The sequence below is a fragment of the Salvia splendens genome, chromosome 18 (assembly GCF_004379255.2).
Source record: "Salvia splendens isolate huo1 chromosome 18, SspV2, whole genome shotgun sequence".
NCBI classification, from domain to species: Eukaryota; Viridiplantae; Streptophyta; class Magnoliopsida; order Lamiales; family Lamiaceae; genus Salvia; species Salvia splendens.
The window spans coordinates 24,566,203-24,591,600 of NC_056049.1; the positions used below are offsets into that span (position 1 = coordinate 24,566,203).

General features: G+C 39.4%; 3 protein-coding genes across 6 annotated transcripts; all 3 read left to right on the plus strand.

Annotated features, from left to right (window-relative positions):
* The first annotated feature begins 900 nt into the window (after positions 1-900).
* On the plus strand, positions 901-12,586 carry LOC121776983. The gene is made up of 17 exons (XM_042174116.1): positions 901-1,099; positions 1,630-1,815; positions 1,916-2,103; positions 2,297-3,247; positions 3,344-3,421; positions 3,843-3,938; positions 6,848-6,892; positions 7,305-7,476; positions 7,583-7,767; positions 7,972-8,856; positions 8,976-9,053; positions 9,457-9,766; positions 9,851-10,050; positions 10,536-10,612; positions 10,826-10,927; positions 11,107-11,290; positions 12,376-12,586. The coding sequence occupies exons 2-17, from the start codon at positions 1,644-1,646 to the stop codon at positions 12,463-12,465; spliced, it is 3,813 nt and encodes a 1,270-aa protein (XP_042030050.1). The 5' UTR covers positions 901-1,099; positions 1,630-1,643; the 3' UTR covers positions 12,466-12,586.
* A 940-nt stretch (positions 12,587-13,526) lies between these two features.
* LOC121776588 lies at positions 13,527-19,501 on the plus strand. Of its 4 annotated transcripts, none has more exons than XM_042173784.1 (11): positions 13,527-13,691; positions 14,171-14,323; positions 14,432-14,616; positions 14,823-15,767; positions 15,868-15,960; positions 16,786-17,101; positions 17,195-17,394; positions 17,694-17,770; positions 18,145-18,246; positions 18,346-18,529; positions 19,200-19,501. In XM_042173784.1, the coding sequence occupies exons 2-11, from the start codon at positions 14,182-14,184 to the stop codon at positions 19,290-19,292; spliced, it is 2,337 nt and encodes a 778-aa protein (XP_042029718.1). In that variant the 5' UTR covers positions 13,527-13,691; positions 14,171-14,181; the 3' UTR covers positions 19,293-19,501. The 4 variants fall into 4 exon arrangements, 2 of the variants coding, with proteins under 2 accessions (XP_042029718.1, XP_042029717.1); XM_042173783.1 differs by having other exon boundaries at positions 14,176-14,323; XR_006045336.1 differs by lacking the exons at positions 18,346-18,529; positions 19,200-19,501 and having other exon boundaries at positions 14,176-14,323; positions 17,195-17,581; positions 18,145-18,190.
* Positions 19,502-20,142: 641 nt separating this feature from the next.
* LOC121776984 (cation/H(+) antiporter 15-like) lies at positions 20,143-22,676 on the plus strand. The gene is made up of 2 exons (XM_042174118.1): positions 20,143-20,447; positions 20,520-22,676. Exons 1-2 carry the CDS (start codon positions 20,226-20,228, stop codon positions 22,674-22,676), a joined length of 2,379 nt encoding a protein of 792 aa, XP_042030052.1. The 5' UTR covers positions 20,143-20,225.
* Positions 22,677-25,398: the final 2,722 nt, after the last annotated feature.

Genomic DNA, 25,398 nt, shown 5'->3' on the forward strand with positions numbered 1-25,398 from the left:
CTCTATCATAATGCCCTCGAACCATGCGAGTTGTGTGTTGGGGGAGTCTACATGGCGTATGCCTTTGTATTTCCTGATCCTTCGATCCTTCAAACACTCTAAAATCATGATGTTTTTATGTGAAGATGAGCATAGTTTCATCCACCGAGACACCAACTTTGGACTACTTCGTGGCATCGAGATATAGAGTTGACGACTCAAAATAATAAGATTTGAATTTGGCCCTTGAAATTTTATTTTATAAAGTGTTTGGCCTGTATTGATAATTAGTCTGATGGATCCTAAAAGATGTTAAATCATGATGTTTTATGTGAAGATGAGCATAGTTTCATCCACCGAGACACCAACTTTGGACTACTTCGTGGCATCGAGATATAGAGTTGACGACTCAAAATAATAAGATTCGAATTTGGCCCTTGAAATTTTATTTTATAAAGTGTTTGGACTGTATTGATAATTAGTCTGATGGATCCTAAAAGATGTTAAATCACTTAGGAATGTTGGAGTAAGACAATATTAGAGAACAAAATTTTATATTTATAATACTCTTTATACAAATACAATAATGATTGATTACGGATAATATGTAATTAATAAATAAGGGAAAAAGCATTTACATTTCTCGTTCGTGTTCCACTAGTAAATTTATATTTCTAACAATTTACACTACAAAATACAAATAATTAAAATATAAAATAGTAATTAACTATTTGCCAATAATTGAACCCAAAAATTTACCGTCAACTACTATACTAACTAAAAAGTTGAAATATTTTACCATATTCCCTAAGATAATATCAAAAAAAGAAAAAAGAGAAAATCCTAAAATCAAACTAATTTTGTCCTTTGTTGTAACAGGGATAATATCGGCATTTCAACCAAAACCACCACCTTTCCGGCATGTTGGCACAGAGCTTCTGCAACATTTTTTTTTCTTATTTTGGTGCAAAAAACTTCTGCAACATTTAATAGAGAAGCAGCAGTACTTTGATCTCCTCACTCCATTCCTTTCAGAGAAATCTGCGACGTCCAATATCACATGTATAAACGTGAAACTCTTCTCAGTTTTTTGCTTGTTTGAAGTCCGAGGTGAAAATCGGTACGTTTTCCCCCCCTTTTCCGTTTTTTGTTTGACTAAAGTGAAGAGTTTGGATCTGAAAAAATACTAACAATCTTCTTTTAGTAGCATCTGTGTTGTGTTTATGTTGAAAGCAATTTCTGTTTGAGGTAAACTTTACTGATTCATCGTTGACTGATGCTATTGCTGACTATGTTCGTTTTGATTCCATGCGTTTTCTCAAGCTTTGCTTGCTGAATCGAGTTATGCTGGAGTATTTTAGTAGTATCAGTGCTATGTTTATGTTGAAAGAAATTTCTGTTTGAGGTCGGTTTACTAATTACATCGTTGATTGGGTGCTATTGCTGACTCTGTTCGCTTTCATTCCCTGCGTTTTCTCGAGCTTTGGATTCGATGCTCGTGATTCAGTTTAATCATCGGTCTAATTTATTGCTTACTGAATCGAGTTTATGGTGCATACTTTTGAGTATTGTCAATACTGAGTCTTGTTATTTATGCATAGTTTAGTTCCTTTTTTCTGATAATATTCATCTTCATTTGTTCTATTAAAGCTTGAGCTCTTTAGATGGGGGCGGGCAGAAAAACCACAACGATTACACTGAGTGAGAAGTATGAAGATCCCTGGAAAGCTAACAGTGGTGCACCTGCTAGAAATTTGACCAAAGGCGAACTCGGATCCATTGTATTTGGATGCAAGCACAGTACTAAGAAGGAATGCTTAGAGAAAGGGCTTTTTGGTGTGTTCTCATAGTCTAATGTCTTTATAGTTTATTTTAGGTTAATGCATCTATCTTTAATGCGATACTCTTTGATGTTGTTTGAAAATTTCTTGAGCAGGATTGCCAGCTGCGCATTATTCATACGTGAAGAAAGTGATCCCTGGCCTTACTCTCTTTCTCTTTAACTATAGTGACCGGAAGCTTCACGGTGTTTTTGAAGCCATATCGTGTGGACAGATGAATATCAATCCGAATGCGTGGATCACTGCAAGTGAGGGTTCTGAGACTACACCATATCCTGCCCAGGTACAAAACAAAGCTGAGATTCCCTTGTTTATGCATAGAGTGTTGTTAATTTGGGTGGTTTTTTAAAAGGGGGCTTATAGAGAAGTGATAGTAAGTTATTTAAATTCGAATGTTTATCAATAGATGTTTGCTCAGATAGTGGTTTCTTCATTATGGAAGTATAGTCATATTCCAAGATATGTTTCTGTTTTAGGTACGGGTCCGTGAAACGTGTAGATGCAATCCTTTGCTCGAAGAAGAAATGAAACCTATAATCGCAAAGAATTACTACACAGAGAAGCTCTTTTGGTTTGAGCTTGATAAAGAGCAGACAAAAAGATTGATGGCATTGTTCAAACCATCTCCATATCCAGAAGACAAACTTCGCCCCTCAAATGCAGATTGGAAGAGAAGCATTAACAATGTGTCGTCCAGATCTACTGTAATGAACTCGGGAGAATGTCTTGAAATAGCAGAGGCAAGTTTAAAAGGGAAGCAGCAATCAAATGGCTCAGTCACTAACGGAGATGTTTTTTCCCCAGAGAAGAAATGGAGTGAGCTGTTCAAACCTTCATCTTCTTCATCAGCAGCAAACCATGCTGAAGTTTCCGAACCTGAGAAAGTGTTGAGTCCATCAGCATCAGAATCAGAATGGTTTGATGCGTCTGCCTCGAATTCTGATGCATGGGGTGAATTACCTCCTGAAGCTCCTTACGCTGCAGCTGATGTTGAGAGTGACTCAAGTGTTGTGGAATGTTGGGAAGATAGCAATCTTGTTAACAGTTATTTGGAAGAGATATCTGAAAACATTGTGCAATATCATAATGGAGACACAAGTATGCCTAATCCAAAAGACATGCCATCTTCGGAGAAGATGACTCTTTTCGATGGATGGGGTGATCTTGTGCAACCTGAGGAACCTGAAGAAGATAGCAAAGCAAACAATGGATCAAGCTTCACTTTGGCAACCGGCGAGCATACGACTCTTTTCGATGGATGGGGTGATCCTGTGCAACCTGAGGAACCTGAAGAAGATAGCAAAGCAAACAATGGATCAAGCATCACTATGGTACCCGGTGAGCTTAACCTGATGGATAGGAGGGTTCAAGATCACAAGTCTGAAGAAGATATGCAATATCCCGATTTTCTGCTTATGATCACTAAGGTATAACATCCTCCATCTGTTTCTAGCATTCATTTATTTCCAGCAAAACATTTCCTCACCCTACTTTCCTCTTGTGTCTTGTGAAATGTGATGAAGGTGATAGAAGAAGTTAAAGAGTTGAAGGCCTTCCAGTTCAATCAAAATCTGAAAACTGAGACTCTGGAGCTGGAGTTGGTACTGTTTCTCTCTTCCATACTCTCTGATTTTGTGAACTATTCTCCTTTTTTTAAAGCTCTCTTTCTGCCCCCATTAATACATCTTTCTAGAAGATAAGTGACTTTACTGTTATTCATATTTGAACTTGCACAAATGTTTGAATACACACACACACATGCATACACATATATGTGGACTCTTTGCAATATCTTTTTTAGAGCTTTCTTTCAGCCTCTCTTTACTCATCTTTCTAGGAGACTAGTAATGATATTTGAAGTTGCACAATTGTTTGAATACACACAAGCATACTGTATACATACATATGGACTGTTTGCAATATCATGATTTGGTAGATTTATGTGGGGTTTTCTTGTAGTCAAACTGTGCTTCGATATCTGATTTCAATGTTGAGTGCTCTGGTATTTGAAAATCTGTGTAGGTACATTCCAAACAAGAACTTGATGAATTGAAGAAGAGGTGCCAAAAGCTGGAAGATACATATGACTGTGCTTCACCTGTTTCAATGAAGAACAATTAACTCCTTAGCTTTCCACTTTACTTTAATCACCAATTTGCCATAAATAAATTTAAAGAACTTTCCTTTTTATGGGAAATACTACTATGTAGAATTTCATCTCTCTCTAAATTTAAAGAACTTTCTTTCTATGGGAAATATGTACTCCACATCTTCTCTCTACAAGATAATTGATGTGTAATTTGATTTAATGCTAATAAATTAAGAATGCTGTGGAATCTGAAATACTACTGATAAAATATTAAGATTTCACAAATAAATTAAATATAAAATATAATACTACTAGGAGCATCCATAATGGCGGCGAGCGGACCGGCTAGCCGATTCTCGGCGCTGGCCGGTCCGCTCGCCGAATCATTGCAGCCGGCGAGCGGCAAATCGGAGAGAAAAACGGCGAGCGCATGCTGATTTTCGGGCGCTGGCCGATGCGCTCACCGATCGGCTAGCCGCCGTTGCAAGCTCCCGATCGGCGAGCGATCGACCAACAGATTTTTTATTTTTTATTTTATTTAATTTTCGAAACACTATATATACGGGGTCAAAGGCGGGAGCAACGGGCTCGCCAGGCCCAGGAGGTCCAGTCGGCATCCCCCCTATTGGCAAGTCGACAGCCGAGCTCGCCTTCTTCGCGCGTCAACAAACGCGGGCTCAGATGTACAAGATCTTAGCTGACTGGAAGGCGGCAACTGACCCCGTGGAGAAGAGATTTCTTCACTCAATGCTCGAGAGTATGCGGGTCGATTTGGATGCCGCTGCGGCACAGTTGGGGGGCTCAGACGCGAGCGGCGACGGCGACTGCCACGACGAGTGAGGCGGAGGCGGGGGCTCGTGCGTGGAGGAGGGGTTTTTTTTAAAAAAATTAATGTAATTTTTTTTAATTAATGTATTTTTTAAAATTTAAATGTTATTATTGAATTTTTCCGTATCTGTGTCGTAAATTTAATTTCGTATTTTGTGTGATTGGTAATTATTTATTTTTTATAATTTTGTTTATCGTGGCTAGCCTATTGTTTGTCCAGTTGCTTGTCCTGATGATGTGACAAGAGGAGTTTTTAAGTGGTAATGATGTGGCAGGAGGAGTTGTGGCTAGCCTATGGCTTGTCCAGAACCATCAAAGATGCTCTAATATTTTTCAAAATATACAGACATTAGAGCATCCACAACGGTGGCATCCGTCGCCACGGCCGTCCGCGCCGCTGCGCTTGCGCCGTTGGCACGGCGCTGCTCGATGCATCGAGCAGCACCGTGCCAGCGAGCAGCTGACGTGGCGCGCTGGGATTCGTCAACGGCATAGCCGTTGTGTTTAATTTTTTTTTTAAATTAAAAAATCGGTTTTTAATTAAAAAAACCGATAAAAAATAAAAAAAAAACTCACTTTCCAAAAAAAATATATCCGTTTATAACCGTTTTTTTCCGCTTTAAATTTTTTTTTTTTTCATTTTTTTACCCCAAAAATACACACTTTCATCTATAAATACCTCCAATTTCACTCCCAAAAATTCACATCAAATTTCATCATGTAATTTTTAATTTTTAGGAGTTTATTTATGTAATTTTTAATTTTTAGTTTTTTTATTATGTAATTTTTAATTTTTATGATTTTAATTATGTAATTTTTAATTTTTAGGATTTTAATTATGTCTTTTTTATTTTATTTGTAATTTTTAATATTTATTGTGGTTTTTTAATGAATTTTAGTATTATGGAAATGTTTTTGTGTAATTGAATTTTAAATTAATTGTGATCGTCCTTGCGGAAGAGCACAGCCATGGGTGTTGTGCTCTTGCCAGAGAGCAGACAGAAAAAGTGGGGTCGGGCCCACAATCGTGCCACTGGCAAAAGCACGGTTGTGGATGCTCTTACTCTGAACTTATCGTTTCACACACGTTGATATAAATTCCTACCATTTCCACAATTGATATTTTAGGGAAAATGCTTCTTTACCCCTAATATTTCAGTGACCAGTCTACGTGATGATTATGTCTTCTACAAATTCAGACATTTAAAAATTACATTTACCAGAAATTATCTTTATAAGAAAATAAACTGAAAATCTTCCACCTTTACTCCAAAGGAAAAATCGGTAATTTGTCAATATTTTACATCCTATACTTTTCCATAGTTTAATAACTACATAATTTTTTGTACTATTTCCGTCTATTTTCAGTTAAAATATAAGTAACCAGGTTTTATTTTTTTATTAGATTAAAGAAATTATTGAATCATAAAATTAAAAAAGAAATCATCACATGCATAAAAGTAGTCTTTCTGTAAAAGAATTTGACAGACTTTATCTATATCTGATTGAAAATTGCCAAAAATATCAACTTGAAATTTCCTTCAAATTTTGCCATCAGCTAGCTAGGGGTAATATTGTCATTATGCGTCATCCACACGGCTATCTTTACACAGAATTTCTGTAGCACACTCTTCACTATATGCAAATATATGTCACCAGCTCCAAAGCTTGAAGCGTCCGTACACCTTCCTCTTTTCCAGCGCTGAGAAAATTCCGAATCATTTTCCTTTTTGTAGTTGTGTTTATCACAGATCACTGGTCGTAGCCGTTATAGCCTGAAATTTGAGGTAAAAGTTTCCTCTATTCCTACGTTTTTCCTTTTTTAAAACTTTCTGTATGTTTACTTGTTTCAATGACGGTGAAAACGTTGATCTGAGATCGGAAACTTAGTTTTAGTACAAATGCAGTGATTGATAGACTGATAGTATGTGGTATAGTTTGTTTAATCTGTTATGTCGATGGATGCATGCTAAGTTGGAGCTCGATTTTTTTGTTTTTTTCGCGGATTGATGATAGTGCTGAACTGGTGATTCTCTGTTTCATTTTTGCCTTTGTTTTCATCTTGGATTGTAACCGTTCTGTTAATTCCTCCGATGACTAATTTGATCAGATTTTTCACATATCACTGATCGTAGCTGTTAGCCTGAAATCTGAGGTAACAGTTTCCTTATATTCCTACCTTTTTTTTCCTTTACATTTTTTTTTGGTATGTTTGCTTGTTTTGAAAAACGTTGATCTGTAAGTGCAAACTCAGTTTCAGTACTAGCATGTGGTTTACTTTGCTTAAAATGTTTAATTGATGGATGCATTGTAAGTTGGAGCTCGATTTTTTCTGTTTTCTTCACGGATTCATGATAGTGCTGGTGATTCTCTGTTTCCTATTTTTCCTCTGTTTTCGTCATGGACTGTAACCACTTCTATTAATTTCTCCAATGACTGGCTGATCATATTTTCCTTGTTTTTTGTATGCCTTCATTTAAAATTTGGATTAAACTGGAGTCATGAAAGTTATGTTTTGTCTGAGTTTTGTAGTTTTGACTTTGATATCTAGCTCTTGGTAATTGCAGATGGGGAAAGGGAAAAAAACTAGAACGTATCCTTTGAAGGAGAAAGCTCAAGTCGAATGGACAGTCAATATGAGCAGAACGGCCAGAAATTTAACAAAGGATAAACTACGAGCTGTCATATTTGGATGCAAAAATCACACAATCATGGAATGCTTAGATAACAATTTATTTGGTGTGCTTTCTACACGTCCTACATGTTTATACTCTTTTTAGGCTAATGCTCGTACTTGATGATATTAAATTGTTTTTGAAAATTCTTGAAAAAAAATCCCGAGCAGGATTACCAGATCATCATCATTCATATGTGAAGAATGTGACCCCTGGCCTTACACTGTATCTTTTTAACTATTCTGACCGGAAGCTTCATGGAGTGTTTGAGGCAGTTTCCAGCGGGCAGAAGAATATTAATCCACGTGCATGGGCTGCCATCGAGGGTGTTGAGAATACCCCATACCCTTCACAGGTTTAAAATTGAAAGAGTGAAAACTATGAATCACTTGCTTGCTTTATGCAGGTATTGCTGTATGGGTGATTATGGGGTTGTGAGTCTACCAACTTTTTGAGCATGATGATATGGTTGCTGGCTGTTTCATTTTCATACATTATTCATTATTGTTAATTTAGATGGTTGATTGTTTTAGTTAGATGGCATGCTTTTCTCTTTCAGGTACGAGTCCGTCAACAGAGAAAATGTCCTCCTTTACTTGAGGAAGAATTTAAGCCTATAATAGCTAGTAATTATTATACAGACAGATTTTTCTGGTTTGAGCTTGATGATGAACAGAATAGAAGATTGCTGAATATATTTTTGCCATCACCAGAGCCTGAAAAGGTCCCTCGTCTACTGAATGTAACTTGGGAAAAGTTTGAACATTTGTCCAGCTCTGATGCATATGAGAATACAGCTGAGAAGATCAAGTGTGCAGAGAAGGAGGATTCATGTACCTCAGTTAGTTATAAAGATTCTCTTGGTACAGAGAAGAAGTGGAGTGAACTGTTCAAACCTTCATCATCTTCATGCAAGGTGACGAATGAGGAAGATTTGCAATGTCAGGAAGTAGAATCAAAATCTTCAGTGACAGATTTCTTGGATAATGAGTGGAAGTTTGTGTCGTCTTCTGGCAGATGGAGCAAACTGCCCTCTGAACCTTTCCTCGGTGACCGTGATCCATGTGATATGAGAAGTTGGAAAGGCAGTGCTTTTGTAGAAAACAGTGTGGAGGAGATTTATGAAAATAAGGTTCAGCATTTGCAGTATCAAGATTCGAAATGCGTAGATTCAGACAGTGATAATAAGCCCAATATGACAGAGGAATCTTCAGAAAAAAATGATTTTTCTGATGAAGAGGTTGTATATGAACCCTCAGAACTTAAGGAAAGAGATGATACCAAGGAGATAGCAACACCTGGAACTGATTTGCTGATGATAGAAAGCTGTGAGAGAAATCAAGATCATTTGAACTTGACTGATAAACCCTTTCAAGAGGACAAAAATGATACGTCTGCAGTGGTGCAAAGAGATACACAATCTTCTGAGTATGTGATCACTAAGGTACCTGCATGTTTCTGCCCAACTAAGAAGCTTTAGTGTTTGCATTTATTTACACATTTCCCATAGTTTTCTTTCTCAGTTATTAACACCATCTTGAATCTTATTGCTATATAATAAAGTTAATGCACGAAGTACGAGTCTTGAAGCTATCCCAGGTGAAACAAAGGCTGAGAATTGAGAATCTGGAGCATGAATTGGTATGTGCTTCCCCGACTTTTAAGGGGCATTCATTGTCAATATCTTGTTGTCTTATTACTAGCTCCTTAGTATTCATGATCTTTTGTGCCAATCGTCTTTGTCTTCCCTCTCCTTTTTCCATTCACCATTTTGTTAAATTTTACACAACACCCAGTTGAGCTATGTATAAATCAATCATGCTTTGCCAGAGGTTTCATAGCTTGTATTAGTCTATCATCATTTTCTTTCATCTTCTTATGGCAATGTAATTAATCCTTTGAGAAGAATGTCAGAGTCAGCCTTCCGATAATCCGTCTAAAGTTGATCGTGGCACATTTTACTTTCTCGTGCTTTCACTTCCCAGTTCATATTTGTTGGTGTTGTTGGTGTTCTTGATAGTCTGGTAATTCGTCACCTACATAGGTCCACTCCAAAGTCGAAATTGATCAACTAAAGAGTGGTAGTAAGTTCAGTACTGTGTTGGCCTCTACCAGAGATAACTTCAAGAGAGAAGACAGTGCGTCCTCAAATCTTAAACCCAAGAAGGTATTCATCTTTGGGGGATTTGACGGATGCTCGTGGCTTTCGGATTTGAGTTTGTATTCTCCATCTAAGGATCATGTTGTATCACTTTGCCCAATGACCTTTACTCGATCTCACACCTCGCTAGCAAAGTTGAATGGTGAGCTTTACGTCTTTGGTGGTTCTCATGATGGTGTGTGGTACGACACAGGTATAAACACCCCATTGACAATAAACTCATACCATTTGAACTTCATTATGATAAAAGTGAAATAGCTAACACTTTTGTTGGCAGTTGAATCATATAATCCCTTCAATAATCGATGGATCCAGCGGCCTTGTTTGAATAGGAAAAAAGGATCTATGGCAGGAGCATCCATGTATGATACAATATTTGCACTCGGTGGTGGCAATGGAGTTGAATTCTTCTCAGAGGTGGAATTATTTGATCTACACATTGGAAGTTGGTTGTCCACTGATCCCATGCTTGAAAAGGTGCATTGAAGATTTTATCATTGTACTAGATTTTGTTCCCCTCACAGTGTACAATAATAATTACTAAATTATGTTAATTACATATCACAATTATATTGGTAAAATTATAAAGTATTCTATTTTAATTAAAAGGCAAAACCGCCTCTTATTTAATTAGTTAGAACTGGTATATTTTTAGGATTAAAATTAACCTTTTTCTTAAGTGAAGTAGTAGTTATTTAGAGATATTGACACATTAATTTAGAGATATTGCGGAAAAGATTGTGGTAAGTGGTTTTGTTTTTATATCCCTCTCCTATATATGTGTGTGTGGGTGACTGGGTGAATGTTTGAAAATAACAAATCTTATAAAATTTAGTTTGTGTAGTAACTTTACTTTCTAAATATAGGTTAGCAGTCGTCCTTTTTCTTTACATGGAGTATAAAATATCAATATTGATTGAGTTAATATTTTAAATGTAACTCTGTGTTGTTTCCCTCTGCAGCGTTCTGCTGCTGCTGCCACCGATCTAAATGGTGCTCTCTATGTTGCTGGAGGTTATGATGGAAGAGATTATCTTAGGTTGAACAATTATACTATCGATTATTTGTTTCTCTCACAATGTACTCTGATGTGTCGTTAGTATGCACGTCAAGGTTACACAGTATGCACCTCAAGGCTTTCTTATTTACTTATATATATTATCTTGCTCTTTTGCTACACGAGTCGTACTGAAATTGCAAGTTCAGTCAAATGTCGTGATTGTAACGACAGAGCTATGTTCTATATAAACAGATCAGTTGAAAGATTTGATCCAAGACAACATGCATGGACCAACGTCAATGATATGAACTTGAGAAGAGGGTGTCATTCTCTTGTTGCATTCAACGAAAAGTTGTAAGTAACGCCTTGGTTTGAAAATATTTGAAGTTATGCATGCTGTTTTTCAAAAAAAAAATCATATTGGTAGCTTTAGCTGTCTTCCCTATTACTCAAAGCTAATTTGTGTAATGTATCAGGTTTTGTTCAATACCCATATCCAATAAGTTAGACTCAGTTATAGTTTTTCATCGCAGATATGCTTTAGGTGGTTATGATGGAGATACAATGGTGTCAAGTGTCGAGGTTTTTGATCCACGTATTGATTCGTGGATGATGGTGGAACCAATGAAAGCTTCAAGGGGATGCTTTGGCTCCTTCGTCCTTGGGGGAAGAATATACGTTATTGGTGGTTTGCAGGACACTCAAGTTTTAGACCAGGTATGTTATGTAGCATCATTTGCTTAGGCCTTAGGGTAATTAATTTGACATGATATACCAAACTAATATAGGTAAATAGAAATGAACCTGCTCCAGGAACTTCCTCTAATTATTCAAGATCAACTTTAGGGTTCTCCAAGTAAAATTAAAAATTAAAAATCGAGTTCTCAAACATGAACTTTATTCCCGGACCTTTGGCCAATAAAGCTCGGGATTTTGGACTTTAGTTTAGTGGTGGACTTTAAGTCTTTGTACCTGAAAGGCCGGGTGTTCGAATCCCCTCGGTTCAAACCCCTATCTGCCTCCTATGTTTGCCACTCTAGTGGTCGCGATGCATATCACGCTTGACCCTTTAAAATCCAACTTGTCCTTAAAGCTGAACTCTTTATAGATTTTGTAGAGTGCAAAGTGTTAAAAACAATCACCCGCCAAACCAGGGGCGGAGCTAGGAATTTGTAGGAATTTGTAGGAAAGGGGGCAAATTTACGTATGAAGGAATTTTAAAATTTTGAGGAGGGGCAATTAGTAGAAGATTAAAAGAAATTAATTTAAAATGGGTATATAAATACATGGGATGAAAAACATGAGATGGGGCAATTGCCCCTCTTTAATAACATATAGATCCGCCCCTGCGCCAAACCATTTCTTAGTGAAGATTTCCCAAATGATTAAATGACTTACATGCAACTTGTTATAAGTAGGAAGAATTCTCATGAAATAAAGGCCTCCAAACCAATCTTGTTCACTAGATGAAACGCAACTTAGTTGGTATAAGACGTTTCTCGCTCAGGGGTTCGAGTCACCAAGTGGCAAATGAGGTTGGTCCCATTATTGATAATCTTTTAAAATGGAAAAAAATCCCATTTGCTAACTAATACTACCAACTAATTAAGTGGAGATAAATAAGTAAAGCAAATCACAAAGAAACATACTCTTAGAGAGAGGATGGTCTCCATGATGTATCAGAAATCTCTTGCTAACTTGTGAAGTCACATTATGTGCTGTGATTGGAGAAATCACTTGTAAATTGTTCATATAGATACGAATTTTGCCCTGACTATATCTTCTTTTGCTATGGCAAATAGGTCGAATGCTACGATGAGGATATTGGTTGGCATGAGACTAGAATGAAATCACTTGGTAAAAGATCTTTCTTTTCTGCTCTTCTTTTGTGAAACAAGTTGTGAACATCTTTCTTTTTTTGGTTGTATAGTTAGTATCTAAACTTTTTGTATGGATAGTGCCACTTTATGCTTACCAAGCCTACAAAATGATGAAGGGCAGTTCAACTGATAAGACTATTTTCTCTTCAACTAGTATTGGCACATAAATCTTTGATTTGAGGTCAGAATATTGGATGAAAAATATTAGATAAAGGGTGAGATTATTATAGGGTAGTTTGGTCAATTTATAAATGTTGTAAATGAAATAATAAGAAAAATGAAAAGAAAAGAGAGAAAAACTTGAAAATTCCGTAATCTGAAAAATGTGCATGCCTTTATCGCGTATTTCGAAAGATCAGCAAATTTAATCCCAAATTCTAAAAGATCAGCAAATTTCCTTTTTTCTGAAATCTCTCCAATATTTATGATAATGTATTGAAATTTAATAAAATTATTATAAAACATGATTAATACTAAAGGTTAGCAAATATCTCTCTCCTTTCTTCTAGTTAAAATAATCAATCATCTTTGTTTCATGAAAGTTTAGTGAATTTAATCTCTAAATATTAAGATAGTGTTTGATTTTTGTTTCAATCAACGGATTCGATTCACGCAAGTTGGACCTGAAACTGGCTCAGCAAAAATTCACTGCCATAAAAAATGGAAAAGTATATTAGTTGTAAGAAAACAAATTGATAAAAACTCATCTTTAATTAGGAACAAGACTAATTTTGATGGATATATCAAAATGAGAAACTGGTAGTACTATCAAAATATGGAATTATTTTTAGGGGAAGTTGTAAGCATATATGATTATATGGAGAAAAGCAAAATTATCAAAATTTCTGTCTCTTCCCCAAGATAGGAAAAGATTCTGCTTTATATACCATACATGCCAGAAATAAATCAATCAACAATCCATTTCTATGCAATTTTGCCCATTTACTTTTATATCCCTAGGTGCTTCCTCAGGCACGTGAAACCAACGAGGGGCATTAAAGTCATTTACGCCCGTACCCACAGCCCCAGTTTTAGAACTTTGGCGCAAAATCTCTGCAGCATTTAAAAAAGCACTCTGCACACCAACTACTAATTCACCGTAGTTTCTGCTCTCTCTCTAACGTCAGTTCATTTCTCCTCTTTCATTCTACATTTCGTCAAACCCTAGCTTTCTCCTTCTGAGGTATTGATTTGTGCTGCTCAGGCCTCCGATCGTCGCCGTAAGCCTGAAATTCGAGGTGATAATTTCTATTTTCAGCCCATTTTGTGCGTGCGTGTGTGTGTGTTTTTGGATAATCGTGAGAATGAAGATTCTAGAACTTATTTCCGAGTAGTACTGTTGTGTTATTTTTTGGTTGATTTGTTAATAGGCATGCAGTACGTGTGATCATGGAGGAACACGCTAAGTAGCTGCTTGTGTTGGTGTTTTAGTGCTCACACTGAAAAACTCTGTGTTGTTCTTTGCTGTGTTGATTATACAATGAGTGTATTCTGCGTTTTGTTTATGATTTCGAGTGTGTTAAATTTTTGGTTACGGGAGATTATGCCTTTTACCCATCTTTAACGTCTCCTTCGCTTCTTAACTTTGTAAGTTTTTGACTGACTTGAGTTGGACGCCCAAGCGTAAAGCTGGATTTTCTCATCTTTTTGCATTGTATGGTTAATGTAGTATTAGTTGTGTGGCTATGTATAACAATGGTGATTTTTTTCATAAAAGTGTAGAAGGGGATGAGGAGTAAAGGGGAAACTTTTCGATTGGAGACAAATTCTGAACGCCCTTGGAGAGGCTTGAAGAAAGATAAACTTGGGGCTGTGATTTTTGGATGCAAGCGCCACACTATCGTGGAATGCTTAAAAGATGGGCTTTTCGGTTCGCTACTTTCTTGGCCTCCATGTTTTTGTTATATTCTATTTTATGCTAATGTTTCTAGTCTGGAGTTACTGAGTTGTGATGTTCTGTTGAAATATTCTTGAGCAGGATTGCCAGGTCCACATTATGCGTATGTTAAGAACGTGACTGCTGGCCTTACGCTGTATCTGTTCAACTATACTGACCGGAAGCTTCACGGTATCTTTGAAGCAGTTTCATGCGGGAAGATGAATATCAACCCACGTGCATGGATAACTAGTGAGGGAACTGAGCTTACACCATACCCTGCACAGGTAAACAAAACATGCACAAAGGGACAAGGTATAAAAATGATGACAATCCCATGTTTCTTATCTATATGCCATGCCGTTTGGAGGGTTTTCTGGGAGAACTAGAGTTAATTCTATCTTATATCATGCTCATCAATTTTCACTAGTTCAATATTGGATCGTTTTAGTGGACAAAGTGTACTCGTATTCACAATAGTCATCTCTTTTAGGTACATATTCGTGAACGGAGGAAGTGCAGGCCTCTACTTGAAGAACAAATTAAGCCCATCATAGCAAAGAATTACTATGAAGAGAAGCATTTTTGGTTTGAGCTTGACAAAGACCAAAATAGAGGATTGATGAAACTATTTCTATCATCACCAATACCAGAAAAGCTGCCTCGTCTAGAAAAGTGGCCTCATCCTCCAGACACCACCTACAGCAACATGTTAGACATTTTGTCCAACTCCAGTCAAGATGATATTGCAGATGAAGAGAACAACCATGATACTGAAGAATTTTCCGACATGGGTGAGATGAGGCCAAACGAGGACATGCATTCATCTGCCTCAGAAAAGAATGCAGACTCTTCTGCTCAAGAGACAAAGTGGGCCGATTTATTCAAACCTTCAATTTCGTTGTTAAAGAATGGGAAAGTTCGCGAAACTAACAGTGCAAGTTTAAATTTACCAATATCAGATATGGAGCGGAAAATTACATCATCGTCTGAGCAAATGGCAAAACTCCCTTGTGAAGTTTGTCAAGATGCAACTAATACAATGTCTGACTCATGCGTTGTGGAATGTTCAGAAGTCATTTCTTTTGCGGTTGATGATGGTGAAGAAGTGTATGAAAATAAGATGGCATGCGCTCAATATTATGATCAAGATAGTGATATGCTTGATGTGCCATTTTCAGAGGATAAAACTTCTTTAGATGGAGAGGGTGAGCTGATGCTCTCAGTAATGGATTATGTGCTAGCTGAGGAACCTGGAGAGGTATGCATTGATACCAAAGAAAAAGTAAGATCTGTTTTGGCATCCCTAGGAAGTTATGAGAGAGACCATGATCAGCCTAACTTGTCAAATAGGGCTTCTCAGAAGAACAATAATCCATTGCCTGGAGGGGTGCTAACAGATGTATCATCTTCTAATTTTCAGTATGCAATCATTAAGGTAACTTCAGTATATGTGTGGTTATGAAATTTCCAATGTTTGTTTATACACATATTTCCAGTTTACATTCTCATATATCCCTCCCCTCTTAAATCGTAAGGCATACATTGTGAGGTTAATGCAAGAAGTTGAAGGATTGAAGGTCTCCCAGTTGAACCAAAGTCTAAAGATTAAGCATTTGGAGCATGAGTTGGTATGGTTTCTTTCTTGCAGTTTTCCGCCTTTTGGGCTGTAGTGCTATTTGGTTCTTCTCAATGTCCTTATGAACTTCCATATTTCCTATAATATAACTTATATTAACTCATATAAATGACTAGGAGACTACATTTCATTTAATATTCATCCCAGCTGAGCATATATGGTAGTTGCGCTTAATTAACTTAGGTTGCATAATGGAGGTTTTCAATTAGGTTAAGCTACTAGACTGTGTTGCATTTCCTTTTTTATTTCGAGCAATGTTTGTGTTCAAAATTGCACCTCTTTATCAGTTACTGCATTTTGTGCTTATTTTGAAATGTTACAAATCACATCATTTTGACATGATTAGTTAATGCTCTAGCTGCAAACATCTGGGATCTATGATATGCTATTTCCTTATTTGGCTTTTTCAATCATGGCTGTGCTCAAGTTGTTAACTTAGTCGGACGACTCGGACTGCCATGCCATACTAATTCTAATTATCCTTGTGGAGCTAAGAAACTCCGAAGGAAATGTTTGAGTATGGATTGTATGAATTCTAATGATTCCACGCCCTTGTTAGTAATATCAATTTCTATCACTGATCCACCATGCAAACATCTCTTTTCTTAGAAGGGTACTTAAGTCCCATTGGGGTTATTCTTCTTCTTGCTCAGCATCTTTTGTGTATTATCCCTTCATTCGGGAATAAATGTTCCATATTGGACCGGTGTGGATTTTAAAAATTGTTTGACTTTTAAAGGAAAGTGGGTGAAAAAGTTTTGCCTTTGCGTTTGTATGCTTTCTTCATTTTAATCTTGATAGTTTAACAACTGTGTAGGTCCTTTCCAAACTAGAAATTGATCTATTGAGGAGGAGTTATCATAAGCTGGAGCATAAATTATCGTGTGCCCCAGATAACTGCAGTACAGAGGGCTGTTCGATCTCTTATTCCGCATCTGAGGAGTCGGTATTCATTGTCGGGGGCTTTGATGGGTTCTCTTGGCTTCCAGATTTGAGTTTGTATTCTCCAAATCAGGATCATGTCACACCACTTTGCTCGATGAGCTCTACTCGCACATATGCTGCAGTGGCAAAGTTGAACACCGAGCTTTACACTTTTGGTGGCACTCTTGATGGTGTATGGTGTGATTCAGGTATGAATTCCATGACTCTGATTCTCTCTCTTAATTTTTCTTTTTTTCTTTTTTATTGTTGTAAATCAAATTAATATATCTAGCTGTTGGTAGTTGAATCATACAACCCAATCAGTAATCAATGGGTCCAGAGGCCTTCTCTAAAGATGAAAAAAGGAAGTCCAGCAGGAGCATCCATGCATGATAAAATCTTTGCAATTGGTGGTGGAAATGGGGCTGAATGTTTCTCAGAGGTGGAAGTGTTTGATCCAAATTTTGGTAGTTGGATCTACACTCAATCCATGCTTCAAAAGGTTTGTTAAGAGTCTTAGCGAAATAATTCTATTTTAAAATTTTCAAAGTTGTACGTAGTATAGCTGTTATATCTATACCTGCCAATTCCTTTCATGACATTGTTGTGTGCACAAGAGTTGACGTGTCTTGCAAGTTCAGTCTAATGCGAGCACTGAAGTAATACTCCATTCATCCCCTTATAAGCAGGTCGTTACTTTGCGCAAATACAATTAGAAAGTTATGTTTTGTGTGAAAAGTAGCAGGCTCCACTAAATTTGTATTTAAAGCATTTTGATATGTTGGTTCTTTCTCTCTGTAGCGTTTTGCTCCTGCTGCTACAGCCATGAACAGTGCAGTTTATGTTGCTGGTGGCTATGATGGAAAGGATTATCTGAGGTTTGATAAAATTCTAATATCTTCTTTCATCTTTTGCACTCATACATCATTATCTTGCACTATGATTAACTCTTACAAGTACTGGGATTCTCGATTTGTCCTTGGCTCATCAGGTATCTGAAACCAACCAAAATGAACTTCTAATTGTCATTCCCGTTCGAAAAAAAATTGGTTTTTTTATTTTGGGCTCAGTAGGACTAAATGGTTGCCTCGTTTGAACAAAGATTTCACTCACACAACATCCATCTACTACCTATGAATACCTTGTTCCTAGGCAGAGTTATGCATATTTCGAACTAGCTTATTAGGAATCATTGTGTATAATCATCCTTTCCTCTTCGACCTTTTGTATCTGTCTTTTCAACTCAAACCAGATCAGTCGAAAGATTTGATCCTAGACAACCTGCATGGACCAGCCTCGGATGTATGAACGAGAGAAGAGGGTGTCATTCTCTAGTCGCATTCAAAGAAAAATTGTAAGACGCAGCAGCTTCTTGACAAAAGTGACTGTCTTTGATTTTGTGTTTTCCGGGATCCCCGAGTTAGGAACATCAATCATACGTTCTCATTTGCAGATACGCTATAGGTGGCTACAATGGTAATGAAATGGTGGCGACTATGGAGGTGTTTGATCCACGATTTGGCTCGTGGATGGTGGGGGAACCGATGACAGTGTCAAGGGGATATTTCGGCTCATTCGTCCTTGGGGGAAAAATGTACGTGATCGGCGGGGTTCAGGACAATGATGTTCTTGATTTGGTAAGCACATTGAATTGAGAATATGCTTAGACTATGTTTAACAACAATCACACCAACACCAACAGGACAACCCCATCGATAATTAGTTCATTTCTCTATTTTCCATGTCACCAATATTCATCACAACCCAACCTCACCTATTTTGATAGATTTATCCGACCACCCAGCCATGACATTTTATACAGTTATTATGTTTTATATTTTTTAAGTATTAAAATGACATACATATAATAAAAGAAATTATAAATTTTAGCAAAAATGCTAAAAATGGTAAAAGTTAAACTTTGCAATGCCTAGAAAAAGAGAGAAGTTTAGTGTCTAGTATATAGTAGAAGTATCAAATATGGTCTCAATTTATAGATATTTTTATGAATTTTGATGATAAATAAATAAAGGTCTCTACCCATCCCAAACTTAGTCTGTCTATTTTTTTGTAAGTTTCTCTTTTAATATGGTAGTTCCTATTTTTTTTCACTAATAATACTTATAGCCATTTTTTCTCTTTATTTTACTTTACTTCACAAATTTTGAATTAAAAACCGTGTCGTCCAACTATGAGTACATGATTATATTCCGTAGATGCAATAGTATTACTCAATTAAACACCCCGTTTAAGGTTTGTCAAGTTGATATTTCTCATGCTCGTCATCTACTTTTCCGATGGCAACAGATGGAATGCTACGATGAGAGTTCTTCTGGGTGGCAAGTGATCGGCGCAACGGCCATCGGTAAAAGATCGTTTTGTTCTGCTCTAGTTTTATGAACACATCCTGCTGCTAGTCGTGGGTATTACTTAGGTGACACTTTTATTTTCAGCAAAGCCATGATATGATTTTAATTAGCCTTGCCATGAAGTTGTTTAGTATCTCTTCCAAATCTTCAATGTCTTTTGTTCTGCATTTAGACATACAGATTAACTTTTGACCTGATTTCTATGTGGAGTTTCAGTATCAGACTAATTTCGTTCTATAACTCTTTTATATGTACCAATGTACCATGCATTGAATGTATGAAACCAAGAGACTAATCCTGACCAATATACTTGATATTTTATGGCCATCATATATTATACTTCATCTGTCCCCAAAGATTATGAACATTTGATTCGGCACAGGTTTTAATAAATAATTGGAAAAGTAAAAGAGAAATAGAAAGATTTTTTGATAGTATTGTAAGTGGAGAATGAGTTTCATCTCTTTACATAGAAATGAGTTTCCAAAACTAGAATATTTATACTTTTCGTGAACGGACTAAAAAAATAGTCCATACATGTCAGGGACGAAGGGAGTATAGATTAGAATTTATTAATAAATATTCACACCAATTATCATACCACAAATATTATAGGAAAAACCTCAATTTGTACACACGTAGTAATTGTACAGAGTATACTTGTATATTACACTCTATAATCATGTAGATAAATTTAATGAGTTTATTACATGTTAATGTAAGTCATATACATCAAAAGAAAAGATATATATAGCCTTATTTTCTTAACAACCATTCATCAAAAGTGAAGGTGTGTTGAATGTGTGTGTGAGAGTATGTGTGTTTCTTGTGTGGGAAGAAGAATGCATTCTTCATTTCATCCCCATTTCCTCCATCTTCATCCATCACAAAAATGGCCACCAAACCTCCCCAAATAGTTTAAAAACTCATCCAAAAAGAAGAAAAATAACAAAAAAAGAGAGACATGGATCCTACATTAGCAGGAAACATAGCTGAAGGAAACAGAAACATCGTCTGTCAATACAAAGACAACGTTGCCACATTCGGAATCTGGATCAACCGCAATCCATTAAACTTCTCCCTTCCCCTCATCCTCCTCCAGCTCGCCGCCATCTCCCTCGCCTCGCTGCTCATCGAAATCTTCCTCCGCCCCCTCGGCCAGTCCTCCATCGTAGCGCAAATCCTCGTAAGCCCCATCGCCGGAGCACCAGAGATAGTAAGGAATTATTATTACTGAGTTATGCTTTTCCCCGCGCAGGGCGGCATATTGTTCGGGCCATCGGTGCTCGGGCACAAGGGCATCATGGGGTCCATCCTGTTCCCCGCCAGAAGCATGCTGACGCTCGAGACCGTGGCCATGTTCGGCATCATGTTTTTCTTCTTCGCCATCGGAGTGCGCACCGACACAAGGATGATGGTCAGGCCGGAGAGGCATGCCATGGTGCTCGGATTCTCGGCCATCTTCGTCACGCTCGTATTCTCCCTCTGGCTGACGATCTTTCTCGCCAACCACGTCTCCATGGACAAATCCCTGGCCAAGTCCCTCCCCTTCTTTGGCGCCGCGCAGTGCCTCACCGCGTTCGCCAACGTCTCGTGCCTCCTCATCGAGCTCAAGATGGCCAGCTCCGACCTCGGCCGGATCGCCAGCGCCACCTCCATGTTCACCGACCTCGTCGGGATGTGCCTCTTCATCACAATGGCTGCTGTGCTCCAATCCACATTCGACGTCAAGAAATCGGTCCAATCGTTCGGATCAGCCTTCCTCTTAGTCTGCTTCATGGTTCTCATAATCAGGCCTCCGATTCTCAAGCTAATGAAGAAAATCCCCGCAGGGAAGCCATTGAGTCATAACCATGTCTTCATGTGCTTCACCGCTATCCTGATTGCTGGACTGACCACCGAGGTGATCGGGCAGCACTTCATGCTGGGGCCGCTCGTGCTCGGCTTCATCACCCCGGACGGGCCGCCTTTAGGCGCCCCGATGATCTCGAAGCTCGACCTCCCCATCGGGAAGTTCCTCTACCCGACCTTCCTGACCACGAGCGGCCTTAAGACAGACATCTTCAAGATCAATCTCAGGAGCTTTTCCATCATAGCCCTTGTCATCACTTCCTGCTGCATCACTAAAATTCTAGCGATCGTTATCGCCTCCCGATTCTGCGGCATCGGGCTGCAGGACTCCGTCGTCGTCGGCCTTATATTGAATGCGAGGGGCATCTCCGAGCTCCTCATGTTCAATCTATGGCGCGACGGCGGGATCCTGACGGACCAGGAGTTCGCCCTCAGCGTGATCTCCGTCGTCGGCGTGATGGCGGTGATCACGCCGCTGGTCCGGCTCCTCTATGACCCGACCCGGCGGCTGATGCCGACCAAGAGGCAGACGATCCAGCACGCGAAGCGCGAGGCCGGGCTGCGGATCCTGCTCTGCATCCACCACCAGGACAACGTCCCGACGATGGTCAACCTCCTCGAGGCCTCCCATGCGACCGAGATGAGCCCGGTCGGGGTCGTGGCGGTGATCCTCGAGGAGGTCGTGGGCCGGATCACCGGCATGCTGGTCTCGCACCAGACGACGCGCTCGCTCGACCCGAACAACCAGCGGTCGAGCCAGATCGTCAGCGCGCTCCGCCAGTACGAGCTCTACAACCAGACGTGCGTGACCGTCCAGCCCTTCAGCGTCGTGTCGCCGTTACAGACGGTGCACGACGACATCTTGTGTGTGGCCATCGACGAGAGCGCAACGGTGATCATCCTCCCCTTCCATAAACACTGGGAGATCGATGGATCCATTGGATCCATCAACAAGGGCGTGCAGAGCATGAACGTGAAGGTGCTCGAGCACGCCCCCTGCTCCGTGGGGATCCTGGTCGACAGAGGGATCCTCACGGGACAGCTGTCCATCCTCACCGGCCAGTTCGTGTACCGCGTGGCAGTCGTCTACCTTGGCGGGGCCGACGACGCTGAGTCGCTCTGCTACGGGTCCCGGATCGCGGGGCACGACAACGCGACGCTGACCGTGATCCGGTACCTCCTCTACGGGTGCGACTCGGTGCGCGATCGGAAGCACGACAACTGCCAGATCGACGAGGTGAGGCATCAGAACATCGAGAACCAGAACTTCGTGTATCAGGAGCAGGTGGTGAAGGATGGGGTGGGGCTGGCCTCGTCGCTCAGGGCACTCGAGAACTGCTATGACTTGTTGATTGTGGGGAGGAACCACCAGTCCCAGATACTGCTGGGCCTCGGGGAGTGGAGCGAGTGCCCCGAGCTTGGCGTCGTCGGGGACATACTGGCGGCGCCGGACTTCGGGAGCACGGCGTCCGTGCTGGTGCTGCAGCAGCAGAGGATGAGAGGGGAGAAGCTCATTAATCGGATGATGAAGACAGGAAAGGATTCCTTGCATGGCTGTTACTAGTTTTTTTGTACATACTTTTTGTAGAAAATCAAATTCATGAATCACACCAAACATCATCCACACAGTTTTTTACCCTTTTTGTACAGAATTTTGATGAATGACACAAAACATCAGATGGAAATTGGAATAGAGAGGTGGTAATAATCCCTCTGTTTCAAACCATCAAGCCTACCAAAGTTCAACAAAATATCAAGACATGAATTGTATGTGCAAAGATCACACAAAGAAACCAACAGATTGGAGTATATCAAGTTCTATAACCAGCATAGAGAAGAAAGCGAGCATACAAGGGATCGAATTTTCATATGAATTTCAATTTCCAGCAAATTATTATCTTCAAAACATCAAAACTTGTGCTCATCATATTACCAATGCTTACTGATTCACAATAAAAAATTATTCATGTCAAAAACAATCTGCACATCAAAGACATTTTGTAGCTACAAATTAATATAATCAAACAATCTACAATAGCAGCAGCTTATCCAGTCCCCAATTCTTCAATCACACAGCAATTATCTAACCTTAAACAACAATTCACTACTCTATTTGAGAGGGAATAGAAATCAAACCTATCATCCATTTACTGATCGGGCTGTTACTGCAAATTGCAATGGAAAGCTTCATCTCAAGCTCCACCACTCGATCAGATTTTAGTACAATAATTTCAATAAGATTTTAGTGCTTGTGAGTTGATAGCTCAGCCGCATCATCATGGAACGAAGAACACAATGAGAAGCTTGATCGAGCTTCAGATGCACAGGCACCGTCCGTCCGATTAAGTTTTAGTTTAGAGATTAAAACACAGCCGTCGGATCTAACTAGCCGTTAGATTGTTAGTCTTTAAATACCTGTTTAGTTAGTTAGTTAGCAGGGGATTCCCTTTCGATTTGTAGCTCAATTTTCACTCGATCAATAAACGTTCTTCGCAATTCTTCCACACTCAATTCTCTTCATTCATTCACGTCAACAAATCAGCGATCCAATCACAACAATTGGCGCCGTCTGTGGGAAGCGAAGGGAGGCGAGAAGAGTGGTTCTTGGATCGGTGTTGATTTCACGTTCTGGAAGCGAACCTGCGAAGATCGATGGCCTCTAGGTTTGAGGCAGAAAAGTTTACGGGGAAAAATGATTTTGCCCTCTGGAGAATGAAAATGCGAGCTATGTTGATCCAACAAGGCTTGGTGTCGGCGCTTGTGGTCGATGATGAAAAGGGGAAGGAGGCGGCCTTGGATGAGAGGGCGCAGGCCAAGAAGGCTGAAATTGAGGCCAAAGCGCATAGTGCTATTGTGCTTTGCCTCGGTGACAAGGTGCTGCGTGAAGTAGCGAAAGAAAAGACCGCAGCGAATATGATGACTCGATTGGAAGATCTTTATCTCACGAAGTCCCTTGCGAATAGGCTGTTCTTGAAGCAGCGTCTCTACTCGTACAAGTTCTTGGAAGGAACTGGGGTTCTGGAGCAGTTAGAGGAGTTCGACAAGGCTGTAGATGATTTAGAGAATATCGATGTGTCGATAGGAGACGAGGACAAGGCTATCTTGTTGCTGAATGCTCTACCACGTTCCTATGATCAATTTCGGGATGCCTTCCTGTATGGTAGGGACAGAACCATCACGCTACTTGAGGTTCAGACTGCGTTGAGGGCTAAAGAACTTCAAAAGGGCGAGATGAAGGATGTGACTTCAAATGCTGAGAGCTTGAATGTCAGAAAATTTAAGGGAAGAAAGCAGCTCTTCAAGAAACCTCAAGAATCTTTCAAGAACAATCCATCAGGTCAGAAAGAAACCCGCTCTTGTTTTTGGTGTAAGAAACCAGGTCATATAAAGAAAGATTGCTTTGCTTGGAAGAAAAAACAAGAAAGTGAGGGCAAGGCGGTTAATTCGGCAGAGGGGGTGGATGATGATGAGATTAATGAGGTGCTGAATGTTGTTGATGGCAGAGTTTTGGGATCCTGGATCATGGACTCCGGATGCAGCTTCCACATGTGTCCGAACATTGAATGGTTTGAAGAAATTGGGGAAGCTACTGGCTCTGTTATTCTTGGAAACAATCAGGTGTGCTCTATTCAAGGGATTGGCTCGGTGAGATTGAAGATTGAGGACATAAGGGGTACCATTGTTCTGAGTGGGGTAAGATATATCCCTGATGTAAAAAGAAACTTAGTGTCTTTAGGTTTTCTGGAGAGAAAAGGGTGTTCCTTCACATCTGCCAATGGGAAAATGGAGGTGTGCAAGGATGGAAAGACACTGATGAAAGCAGAAAGAAGAGGCAGTCTCTACTATATGGATGCATTAATCTGCAGCAAGAATTCTGGGGAATCAAATGCTGTGACCTCTTGTAGTCTAATGCAGTGGCACAACAGGCTGGGGCATCCATCAGCCGGCTGTGTGAGGGAATTAGTCAAGAAAGGAATTCTGTCATGCTCAGATGCTGAAAAAGGCATTTCATGTGAGGAATGCATATTGGGGAAAGCCAAGAAGTTACCATATCCTAAAGGCACTCACTCATCTTCTCAGCCTCTAGACTATGCATATAGTGATTTATGGGGGCCCGCTCAAGAAAAATCGATTGGAGGAGGTAAATATTACATGAGTATAATCGATGACTATTCTAGAAAGTCATGGTTGTACATATTGAAAGAAAAATCTGAGGCCTTCAGCCGGTTTAAGGAGTGGTGCTCATAGGTGGAGGCAGAAAAAGGGATGAGTCTGAGGTGTTTTAG